The sequence below is a fragment of the Tupaia chinensis genome, unplaced genomic scaffold (genome assembly GCF_000334495.1).
Source record: "Tupaia chinensis unplaced genomic scaffold, TupChi_1.0 Scaffold000211_1, whole genome shotgun sequence".
NCBI lineage: Eukaryota > Metazoa > Chordata > Mammalia > Scandentia > Tupaiidae > Tupaia > Tupaia belangeri.
In genome coordinates, this window is record NW_006159686.1 from 2324889 (window position 1) to 2337195 (window position 12307).

Genomic DNA, 12307 nt, shown 5'->3' on the forward strand with positions numbered 1-12307 from the left:
CTGCATCCCTTGCATTCCGCCCGTCTCTGGATCCCTCTGTGTTCCTCTCTTCCCCTCTCCACAGGGGCTACTACGAACCCCCATTCTCGTGGCCACACTCAGGGCCCTTCCTTAGAGATGAATCCATTAAGAAAACACGGCTATCCTCCTTGAGCTCCGGCCTGGGGCTCCCAGTGTGCCCCGCTGCCTCCGACACTCGCTATTGCACGACTGCATGTGATGCCATGAAATATTAACAGGCCAGTTTGCCTCGTCGGCGGCGGGCTGCACTTCCTTCTTTGTGTGCCAAGTCCTGGCAGTTAGTGAGGCTGCCCTGAGGGAAACTCAGCACGGTTAAGTAGAGGGAGAAAATGTAGGTTCTCCAGAGAAGGAGTAAATAAATCAAGTAAGCTGTGGTTTGAGTATAAACAAAACAGATCTGGGAAGAGTATCTGCCCAGGCCATCTGCCCCAGTGTCCACACCTGCCCAATCTAAACACGGGCACAGACGGTCTGGGGAGGAGAGAGGCCGGGTCCATGCAGCCCCCTCTGGGCCGAGCTCTGCGGCTGCTCTGAGCTGAGTTCCTACCCCAACCTCCCTGCTGGGATGACCACGCGTCTTCTGGTTGTCTGGTGGATCTTTGGCAAATGACACGATAGTCTCCATTTCTACCCACGCCAGGGTGCATGCCCTTCTGCAGGGGCCTGGCTGTACCACTCTCTCACCAGGGCGGAGTCTATTTCTTCGTCTCCTTGAATGTGGGCTGGCCCTGTGATTCCCCCCGACCAGCAGACGTACAGTCCAAGCCTTAGGGCCTGCACTTGCCGCGCTTACTCTTGGAGCCTCGCTCCGAACTCGCCCCAGCATGAAGACGCCATGAGGGCAGAGCGCTCCTGATCATCTCAGCCTCGAGCTGATGAACCAAACATCGTACAAGGGGACTTCAAGAAGTCAGTGGGAAATGGAAGTAAAGTTTGGGCTGCTCTGTGCAGACATTTGTAAAATGCATGCACGGTTTTCCATAATATGCCTCTTCCTGAGCATTTTACAAACCCCTGTGTCTCTAACCAAATCATTGTCCAGTAAATTCTTCTTTTTTTGTGAGAAATAATAAACATTGCTTAGAACCAATAAGCTTGGGATCCTGTTTTATGCGGCAACAGATCAAAGCTCTGACTGCTACAGTTCTTTAGCTTATTTCCCGAAGTAGAGTAATTAGCTCAGACTGCCAGGAGAGAGACGCTGAGAAGGCACACACCCCACCTGCCAGTCTCCCAAGGCCAGGAAGGCAATGAGATCTGCCGAGACCCAGGAAAAGCTACCGAAGGTGCCTGAGAGACAGAACTGAGGCGGACGTCGGCCTGGTTCTCAGCCTCTTACAGGGGCCGTCCGTGGAGTGGCGAAACAGCACAGATGACACGATTAGAGACCAGGGAGGAGCTGGAAACCTCAGTGAACCTTGGCATTAAACCACAGTCAAGCCCCAGCACAAGACGGAATTGTACATGCTTGTGCGAGAAACCATATGAGAGCGGATACCTACAGACCCACCGCTTCCCCATAGTCCACTGGCATGGTGGCCCCTGCCCACCTGTGTCCGTCTCAGGTGGAGCTAAGCAGAACTCAGTAGATGGAATCAGCTGAGTTTCTCCCTAGAATGCCTTAGCAAGCCTGGAAGTGATCAGATCAAAGCTTTCCACCAGGTAGACGGGGGACCTTCGGGGACACTTGGTGCAACGGCAGGTGCACGGTTGCAGACGGGCTTTCGTGCACTGGGATTTGCAGGTTGGAAATACATCCACAGCATTTGGTAGTGAAGAATACAGTCTAGCAGTGTTTACCAACCATTCTGAGTCCAGCTCTGGGACGTGTGACATTTCAACATCTGAATCCTGGTATCAGGATACTCCCCACTGTGGCTGACCCCCTCCTCTGCACGTCCCAGTCCTTATGCTCTGGCCAAGCGTGACTCAGCACACCACCTGTCCATCCACCCCGTGCGTTCATGCTCACCCGACACTGCACGCACCCTGCTGCCCGCCACTCGCGCACCCCGATAACCACCGCTGCTCCTTGGGGACCATACAGCCCTAGTGTTGATGTGACCACATGGACACGTGATCCATTCGCTCATCCTACGTGTTGCTTTGCATTTATTTATATCTGTTTGACCATTTTCTTTATGAAGACAAGGCCCTGCTGGGGCCACGGCTGTGCCGCGCCTGACTCCCTGTACCAGGATAGAGTCTTGCCGTGGGGCCAGGCCAGCCCCTGGCTCGGGTCTTCCTGCCTCAGACACTCAAGTCCTGGGATCACAGGTGTGGGCCCCGTGCTCAGCCTTTAGGTTAGACACCGAATCCAACCCATGTCCTCCGTGAAGTCCCAGTCTGGGCAACACCGGGTCTTGGCCACACCCTGTGGGTGGGCTGAGCACGTCACTCATTCATACACATTTGATGGTCTGGCCATGGCCCCCCACGCTCAGATGCAAGCTCCACACAGCAAGGACGACAGCTCTCTGCCTGTCGTCCCCTCCTGGCACATCCCAGCCCTGACCCTAGGAAGCGCTCAGCAAATATTTGTTGACTGGGTAAGGAATGAGGGGCTGCGCCAGCAGCCGAGGTCCCTGGTATTCACGCTCTCGTCTCTTCCCACTGGGCAGGTTAATACTCATTTCTCCCCGAGACAGGAATGGGATCTCTGTGGAGCTGGGAGGAGGGCGGAAGCATCCTTTGAAGCTATCAGCCTTTCCAGAGGGTTGAACCCATTCCAAGAGAAGAGTGAGAGCAGTCTGCTGGAGACCGTCCAGAAAGACACGCTCTGAGGTCCACCACGGAGACGTCACGTTTCGCGATACCAGAGGCAGGGCTGGATCCGCTCCAGAGCCCGCTCATGAGCTTTACGCCTGCCGAGCTCTGCTAAATGCATAATGAAGAGGCTGCATTAACTATGCAGAAGTGTAATTTACTGTAATGTCTGTAATTGACGTGTCGAAGGTCTCTGTGTAGGAGTAACTGCTAAGACTAGGAGGCCCGGGGGGGAAAAGGGAAGCTTTCACTTCACAGAAGGCTTTCTCTACTCCACATTGACCCTTTCATCCATCTGTCCCTTCCTCGGGCAGTAACCAAGGCCCAGCTGTGGCCTGGCGCAGGCCGGAGAGGCAGGAGGGATCCCTGGTGCACAGTGGGCTCCTGACCACAGGAGGTCCCGATACCCACCCTCAGGACAATTTGCTGGGCTCGAGACACAGCAGGGCCTGGCCGGAGCACTCGCGGGGGCTGCTCTGCTCTCGTCTGTAGGAACATGTCCAGCAGGCAGGGCGTCCCTGGGGCTGAGAAGGCTTCCCCGTCCCTGCCGCACGGCTCTTCGCAGTGGGGGCCCATCAGGCTCATTCTGGAAGAACCTGCACTCAAAGTCCTCACCCCCCTACTCGGGGTCCCCGACCTGGCTGCACGACAGAGCAATGGGAGGTTGAAAACTCCCATGCTAGGCGGACCCACGGTCTAGTGCTCCAGGCAGCTGGAGCCCACGAGGCCGACAGCACGGCTAGAGTCCTGACCCTGGCGCCATGAAAACACACCGGTTGTGTGCGCGTGTGCCCAGCATCCTGACAGGATGGAGAATGGAGCGAGGAGGAGGGACTGCGGCGTGACGACGCCCACTGCAGGGCACCCCTCCCTATCTCTCTGTCTCTGAAAAGCTCACACGCCTGCAGGCAAATAAAGACCAAAACAAACACCCCAAAAACAAACAAACAAACAAAATCCAACGCTTTTTCTTTTTTCTTTTTTTTTTTTAAAGAGAGAGTTTTGCTATAGGGCATGTGTGCTTGCAGGAGAGACAAAGACAAAAAGCAAGAAATCACTCCCCAGGGTGGGAGTGGTCATGCCACAATCCCTTCTCTTCCATTCTGCTCTCGGGATCTTGGACATGCATGCACATGCACCCTGCGTGAGTTTGAAGCCGCTGGGTCTGAGACTCGAACCATGGTCAACTACGTGGGAGTCCACACGATCATTCTGCCATCTCCTGGTCCCCCTCCAGTGCTCTTTACAAACCACCTTCCCCTCTCACTTGCAGAGTCAGTTGGTCTGTGGTGGCCTGGATCACCGCCCGAGTGCAGCCGGGGATGAGAACTGAGTTGTTTTTATCTTGTTCTGGGGGAGGGGCTCAGGCACGGAGACCCCCTGAATGTGGAACAAATGCAGCAGCAGCAAGAGGGCAGCCTCAGAGACCAGAGAGTCGGGGAGTTTCCAAGTCAGACACTGAAGCCGGAGCAGTTGAGCGGAGGCAGCCCACGGGACCTCTCGTTTAGAAGCCATTCTTGGAAGCTGCTTGAACAGAGAGTAGAGATGTGGCAATGGATCGTACTCTTTGAGAAATCAGCTTAAAGACTGCAGTTTCAGCTTGGAGTGAATGCGGGGTACGCCCCTGCGGAAGGCTGCGGGGAACTGAGCCACCCGGGCTCACACTGGAAAGGGAACGCCGCGTGCTCGCTGAAAGCGGCTGCTGTCCCCGGGCCTCGGTACTCCAGCACTGCCCGGCACCCATGGCTGTCCCCGCGCTGTCTCTGCGCTGGCTGGATTTGATTTTGGGCTCAGGCTCCTCGGCGGGGCGGAGGTCCCGGCTCCCTTCCCCTGCAGAGTACACAGGTGTTTCTCCCCAAGAACTTAAGATCTCTTGCCTGAGGTGCAGAGTGGGTTCGGAGCGGCTGGGGGCCAAGCCGGGCTTCCCGTGGAGCTCTCGTTCCTGTGTGTGGTGGGGGACAGGCGGACACGGCAGGGCTCAGTCACAGACAAACCCAATGGCTGCATGTGCGGCCCCAGGCCCAGCACTGAGCGAGCTTGGGAGACGGCACTGAATGGACCCCGGCCTGGCCTCTCTCCGAGCCTGTGCTTCTGCAGGACGGGCCCTGCAACGGGCGACCCCCATTCGATGGCCCCTAAGGATACTGCAGAGCCTCTGGCAGGGGAGGGAAGCTTCTCACTTGGCCTGACTCTTGTTTCCTGAACTGGGGAATAAAGCAAGCTTGTTTTTTTTTTTTTTTTTAAGGACTTTGGTATAGGGCGTATGTACTGCCAGAGAGAAATAGAGAGGGAAACTGAGAAAACAACCCCACCCCCAGGAATGGTGACCACGCTACAACCTCTTCTCCTCCATTCTCTTACTAGGATGATTTTGGACATGCATGCACACATGCCTGGTGTGATTTTCAAGCCACCGGGCCCAAGACTTGAACCACAGCCAGCCATGTGGGAATCCAGTGCCTTAACCACCATGCCACCTGCTGGTCCTGACAGCGAGGCTTATCTTAGGGGTCGAGAAGGAACCCTTGCTAGGGGAGCTGGAGAAGGGAAGCCAGGCTACCAACAGCCAGCTCTTCCTCATTCCCGCAGGTGAGGCATCGCACTGGAAGAGAAGGGACAGCCTCGGGATCCCTGGCGCAGCACGGAGAGAGCACTGGCCACCTGCGAGGCCTCCCGTCGCCCACCTTGTTCCGAGGCTGAGAGGGGAAGGGTGAGAGCCACGTGCCATGGGGGGATATTCACGGTGCTGAGCTCGCATGGTCCTCGGGATGGTCTTAGGAAGCAGGTGCCAGCCTTGCATAGAGTAAGCTCCTGCCTCGGGACACAGCCCCTGAAGCAGGACCAGAACGCCGTGGGCTCAGCCAGGTTCCAGACAGGTCAGATGCACGAGGCAAGAACTCCAGCTGGTTCAGGAGGGCTGTGACGTGGGAAGGTGTCTACCCGTGCTCTGCTGACGGGGCTGTCCCTGCCCCTCATGGGCTTGCCTTGGGAACCTGAAGAAGCGACATGCAGCTCCAGGGAGGGTAGAGGTCTGTTTGTTTAATTTGAGCAGGGGAGTGGGGAGAAGAGGAAGGGGAGAGGGAGAGCAGAGAGGAAGAAGATCGAAAAAGGACTCAGTGCACTGCAGGGCCAGGATGGCTGCAAGGGGGCCTCGGTTTCTCCCCGTGATGGGCCGAGGCCTCTCCGTCCTTGGAGATGACAATGGGAGGGCCAGGACCCTGAAGCTAAATGATCAAAAGCAGAGGGAACCAGGAAGTCCAAGAGCTTCTGCTGTGGGGGGACTTTGAAGGTGACCTTCTGCTCCCATGAGTGCCTCTTGAGGAAGACGGCTCCTTTACTGTCAGCCTAGCTGCTGGAAAGTTCCGTCTGAGTGGGACTGCACAGGGTAACTGCCAGCCCTTAGCCGCGGGTCCACCCTGGGGGCCGGGAGAGCTCCAGGCACCCACCTCCTCGGCACCACGCACACGTCAGGCCGTCGCTCGGTCATCCATGCACTGCGTCTCCCAGCGCTGGCCGAGCTGAGAAGGGTACGGAGACAGAAAGGCACGAATGCTGGCAGCCGTCGCCCGGGCCAGGCACTCCGGAGCCCAATGCCTAAGGGTCCGGAATGGGAGGTGAGTGGCAGGCTTGGTGCCGGAAGCGTCCAGCTGGAACTCCACGGAGAGCTGACCCGGTGGGCCGGTACCTACGGCAGAGCCTCGCCCCAGGCTGGGACTGGACCGTGGTCCGCCGTGAGGCTGCGGCGCCTCCCTGCCATCCAGCCGTAATGGCACAGCGAGGCAGCCCCAGGCTGGAGCCCTGCCACCCGTGTCCTAAAGCAGCAGGGACTATGCATGGTGGACAGGCAGACCACGGGCTGGCGAGCACGACCCCCGACCTCCCGCCCGCCACCCTCCGTGCTCCAGGGGTCTCAGCTCAAGCAGCTGTACAGAACACCGTAAAGTAAGGGGCCTGCAGACAACAGAAAGGCACCTGCCTTCTGGAGGCTGAGTCCTCCATCAAGCCAGGTGTGGGGTGTGCTGGGGCCTGGCTCTCAGTTTACAGATGGTACCATCTTGCTCTGTCTCGGCACGGAGGGAGGGAGAGGTCTCTCTGGCCACATTTACAGGAATTGACCCCTCCCACGAGGGCGCACCTCAGGTCTAATGGTCTCCCAAAGGCCCCTCCTCCTAATACCATGACCTGGGACTTTAGGGTTTCAAAACATGAATGTGGGGAGATACAAATATTTAGTTCTCAGACTGAGGCTAGGCTTGAACTTAGTAAACCGTAGAAACTCACAGCAAAGCCCCACCTATCTATCAATGAATGAAGAACACACACACGTATGTGTATGTGCGTGTTTTGGGGAGGGGACTTTAAAGTCATCCATCGCTCCTTTTTGACCTTCATTTTCGGATGCTCTGGACCCTTCATCTTTAAAATGGGATAAAGTACCCCACGGTCGTTCCAGGGCCGAACGAGGTAGCACAGCTCAGTTACTACAGCAGGCTTCGCGCAGCCTGGGCCGGCGGGACTGTCCTTGGGGGTCGGGGCTGTGGCTGATGCTCGGTTAGTGCCAACGTTTATCTCCGGTCTCCAGACTTCAGGTTTGGAATGCGCGCCCCCGGCATGAGGGTTTGCTGGACTTAGCCCCATTTGTCCTGCTGGTACTCGTGCCTTCTCTGCGAAGGGACTCCTTTTCCTAACACCTCTTTTGGGGAGAATCTGTTATGGTTACATCAGTTGAATACGAGGTCCCCTTGCAGATACACAGCAAACCTCGTGAACAGGCTCGTCAGACCTCGGTGCAGGAGAAAGCCCAGGATCGAAGCTGCTCCCCCACGACCCGCCAGAGGATGCGAAGGAACGAAGCTCCCAGACCACTCTCTTCCGTGTGACCTGTCTGAAATAATGTCACGTGCTGTGGCCTGAGCACCTGCTCCCTCCTAAATTTCAGGTGATGGTGGTAGGGGGTGAGCGTGGGGAGGCGACAGGTCAGGAGGGTAGGGCCCTCCTGGATGGAGCTAGTGCCCTGGAACAGGGAGCTTGAGAGCTGGGCCTCCGCGTGAGGCCAGGGTGGGAGGACGGTGGTCTGTGAGGGGGCCCTCCCTCGACGCCACATCCATGGTGGCTGAGCGCTGGACTCCAGCCCCCGGAGCTGGCAGAGCCTCTGTCGTCATAACCATCCTGCCCCGCCGGCCCTGCCTTCCCCAGTATATGGCCAGAGCCACTGGGCAGGCCACGATGTCACCGCAGTGACTCCCTGGGACACCTGCTCAGATGGCTTATCTGGCCACTGACGCCCCGGCTCCCAGCACGCGCTGCAAACACGACCCCCACTGGAGCACTTGTGCAGACACAGCGTGGATGATGGGGCCCCGCCACAGAGAAACCTCGCTCCCTTTGCAGCCTGCCGTCTGCGAGTTTGGCCCTGGGGGAATGAAGAGCAACCACTGAAGCGCCGGGTCTCCAGGCCCTCCGCTCCACTGTCCCCACTTCTGGTGACCTCTGCACCCCCATGGATGGGCAGGACCTGCCAGTCTGGGCTCTCAGGGAGGCGGCCCACGGGGGACTTGGTCAGGACGAGGGATGCTGGCTGGGGAGGGAAGCAGGCCCAGAAACAGGAGGTCCCGTGCTGGGGCAGCCACGCTTCAGCGTGGGACCCTGTGCCTTCGGATCAGCTTATGTAAGAGATCCGTTCCCCTCCCCACTCCGGCGTAGCTTCCTGTTTAACATTCGCCAAGTGCTCTTTCCATAAACATCACAATTGTTTTTCATAAAAGAAAGAGAGAAGCAATAAATAAATAAATAAATAAAATAAAAAGAAGAAAAGAAAGAAAACAAAAACAAAAACAAAACGAAACAAACCACCGAAGATACAGAGGAAAGGTCTCTCACATCATTAAGGAATATTTAAATAAAGATGGTGCTTTGGCAGTTTTATTTGCTTATGTAATAGTGGAAAAATACAAACCCCAATCCCATCTCGCCCTGTAGCTAATAATCCTTTTAACCATCACAGAGCAGGATTCTAGTCTTGCAAAGTAGGTCACAGATTGCTAAATCTATACTGCTAAATGTATTTTTATAACATAGATTATATATTTATAAAAACACAATATATTCAGATAAATATATACTACAAATCACACGTAAGCATATGTAATCTATTTATAATGTATATTTCCAAAGTGCATTTGGCTATTGTAATTTTAAACCTTTTTCAACATTTAAAAGGGATATTTTAAAATGCAACACACGCCTGCAATAACAAAAATTCAAACATCATGGGACCAGTAGGTGGCATGGTGGGGGGTGCTGGACTCCCACATGGCCAACTGTGGTTCTAGTCCTGGACTTGGCAGCTTGCTTTCTCACTTTCCTTCTCTCTCTGGTGAGCATAGGTGTCCTACAGCAAAACTTAAATAATAATACAAATAAAATAAATACATAATTTAAAAAATTCTAACATCACCGAGCCACCACGCCTGAACCCCAGTTTCTCAGAGCCCCTCCCCTCGTAGCTTTCCAGAGATCTACGCACTGACAAACACATTTCTTTGTTTATCTGTTCTTTCGACTGCAGTCAGACTCACGTCGTGGCCCTCGCATCCCTGAGTGTGCAGGTTAGCTGCAAGGACATGGCCCTCGCTGTGCACGCCGCACCCCTACCCAGCCCAGCACCTTCACGTGCCACCCACGCCCACAGCCTGGCAACTCCACCCTCAGCCTGTCTCCGAGTGCGACTGTCCTTGGGACCGCGTGGGACGAGACCACGCCGTGTGTGCTCCCGGCTGGTTTCATTTAGCGCCGTGTCCTCGAGCCCCAGCCACGCCCGGGCACCCCTTCACTTCTTTAACCCCCAATGGGGCGGCCACATAGACCATGCGGGCTTCGCCTTCCCACTTTGCCATGCTCCTTAGAGAACGTTCCAGATCAGTGGACAGAGACAGAACTCAGTGTCACGGCTGGATGATAGTTCGTTTCAGGAAGGGCCAGACTTTACCTGACCAGCTGTGTCTGTTACAGACAACACATGATCAATGTCCTTGTGCCCGTGTGCAAATGTATAGCAGGGCACCGTCCTCCAGGGAGACCTGCTGTCCTAGGTCTTGGGCATTGGCTGGGTTGTCAGGGAAGTTAGAATGTGATCCTTTCGGGATCTGTGGCATGCACACACATGTGCCTGGCTTGTTTCTATATTCAGATAAATATATACTACAAATCACACGTAAGCATATGTAATCTATTTATAATGTATATTTCCAAAGTGCATTTGGCTATTGTAATTTTAAACCTTTTTCAACATTTAAAAGGGATATTTTAAAATGCAACACACGCCTGCAATAACAAAAATTCAAACATCATGGGACCAGTAGGTGGCATGGTGGGGGGTGCTGGACTCCCACATGGCCAACTGTGGTTCTAGTCCTGGACTTGGCAGCTTGCTTTCTCACTTTCCTTCTCTCTCTGGTGAGCATAGGTGTCCTACAGCAAAACTTAAATAATAATACAAATAAAATAAATACATAATTTAAAAAATTCTAACATCACCGAGCCACCACGCCTGAACCCCAGTTTCTCAGAGCCCCTCCCCTCGTAGCTTTCCAGAGATCTACGCACTGACAAACACATTTCTTTGTTTATCTGTTCTTTCGACTGCAGTCAGACTCACGTCGTGGCCCTCGCATCCCTGAGTGTGCAGGTTAGCTGCAAGGACATGGCCCTCGCTGTGCACGCCGCACCCCTACCCAGCCCAGCACCTTCACGTGCCACCCACGCCCACAGCCTGGCAACTCCACCCTCAGCCTGTCTCCGAGTGCGACTGTCCTTGGGACCGCGTGGGACGAGACCACGCCGTGTGTGCTCCCGGCTGGTTTCATTTAGCGCCGTGTCCTCGAGCCCCAGCCACGCCCGGGCACCCCTTCACTTCTTTAACCCCCAATGGGGCGGCCACATAGACCATGCGGGCTTCGCCTTCCCACTTTGCCATGCTCCTTAGAGAACGTTCCAGATCAGTGGACAGAGACAGAACTCAGTGTCACGGCTGGATGATAGTTCGTTTCAGGAAGGGCCAGACTTTACCTGACCAGCTGTGTCTGTTACAGACAACACATGATCAATGTCCTTGTGCCCGTGTGCAAATGTATAGCAGGGCACCGTCCTCCAGGGAGACCTGCTGTCCTAGGTCTTGGGCATTGGCTGGGTTGTCAGGGAAGTTAGAATGTGATCCTTTCGGGATCTGTGGCATGCACACACATGTGCCTGGCTTGTTTCTCAAGCTGCTGGGTCCAGGACTTGAACCATGACCTCGGCCACGTGGGATCTGGCTGTCTTATTTACCAGGGCATGGAACCAGGTTGACTTTTCGTTTTTAAGCTTACATATTTCTCCTGTGAGACAGAGGGAGAGTGTCCCGCTGTGAGGATGCACTGACACGCTGGCTGAGACTTGTGACAGAGGCCTCGAAGGCCAGAGTGAGCAGCACTGTCTGGGGCCCAGCACGTCCCCGTAAGGCGCACGCCGAGTAACTCACAAGACCACGCAAGGGAACCCACCTAGGGTAAGCAGTCGGGGCATGCAGTTTGCTGAGCTTCAAGGCATGACCTGTATTCTAATTGCAAGTGCATCCTCCGCTCACGGAAAAGGGATGAAGAGGAAAGCTCTCCGGGGACAGTCAGGGGTGGGGACAGCCTTTTAGGACCTCTCTGCTCCGCCGGCGCGGAGAGAAGTGGGCCCCAGGCCAAGAGTTAATTGCACTTATTTTTATGACTGCCTTCTATTTACGGCTCACGAGGCGGGTCCTTCATCTCCAGCCGTGACATAGTCTGCCTTTGAAATATGGTCATTCAGGTAGAGGAGACGAGCTGACGCTGGCGTGCACTACGAAAACAAGGCCGAGTATAAATACGGACAGTGCTTAAGGCTGGTGTTCTGGCTAAAATCGTGACGGGCATTGGGAGACTCGGCCTCGGTACCTGGAGCCCCTCAGAGTCTCCCGCTGTGAGGAAGGTGGGCGTTCAAGCCTCCCAACGAGGCAGCCAGAGCAGAACCCAGAAGGCAGACACCTGGGTAACTGGGTGACGAAGAGCCTCACCCAGGCCCTGGGGAGTCATGGGCACCAAGATGGGTCATAAGGCTTTGAAGAGATCGAGAGTCACTTCGGGAGTGCAGGGCAAGGACAGGGGGCTCTGGTGGCGAGGGGCAAGTCCGGACGCTTCCTGGGCCCGCTAGTTCCCAGGAAGAGCACTCGCAGGCTCGGGACAGAGGACACACCCACGGTCTCAGGCTGAGGTTTCACAGAAGCACAGCTTCGGCTCCCGGGGAGCCTGGAAGAGGACGTTTCTGTGGGCTGGGGAGGCCTGGCACCCAGTTCCCTCAGTTCCAGGCTCAGCCACACAATGGAGTACTGCCCAGCTCTAGCGAGGCCCGGAGCCCCCATGCGGGCTACGACAGGAGGGCCTGGCCGGCGTGTGCCCCTCCCCAACATGGCCATGGTGTCAGATTCGGAAAGACAGGAAGTAGACCAGTGGGCCTG

The 12307-nt window shown here is 55.6% G+C and overlaps 1 protein-coding gene and 1 long non-coding RNA gene across 2 annotated transcripts in view; one reads left to right on the plus strand and one right to left on the minus strand.

Moving 5' to 3' along the window:
• TMEM132C (transmembrane protein 132C) overlaps positions 1–3372 on the minus strand; it is a 72795-nt gene extending 69423 nt beyond the window's left edge. The window contains exons 1-2 of the mRNA XM_027771378.1: positions 3195–3372; positions 2826–2898 (exon numbers count right to left, since the gene is read on the minus strand). Coding sequence (XP_027627179.1) covers positions 2826–2898; positions 3195–3372 — 251 coding nt within the window. The remainder of the gene's footprint in view (positions 1–2825; positions 2899–3194) is intronic.
• A 2791-nt stretch (positions 3373–6163) lies between these two features.
• LOC102469261 (uncharacterized) lies at positions 6164–9939 on the plus strand. The gene is made up of 3 exons (XR_334380.1): positions 6164–6401; positions 7536–7726; positions 9356–9939. It is a non-coding gene; the product is annotated as an uncharacterized LOC102469261 (long non-coding RNA).
• Positions 9940–12307: the final 2368 nt, after the last annotated feature.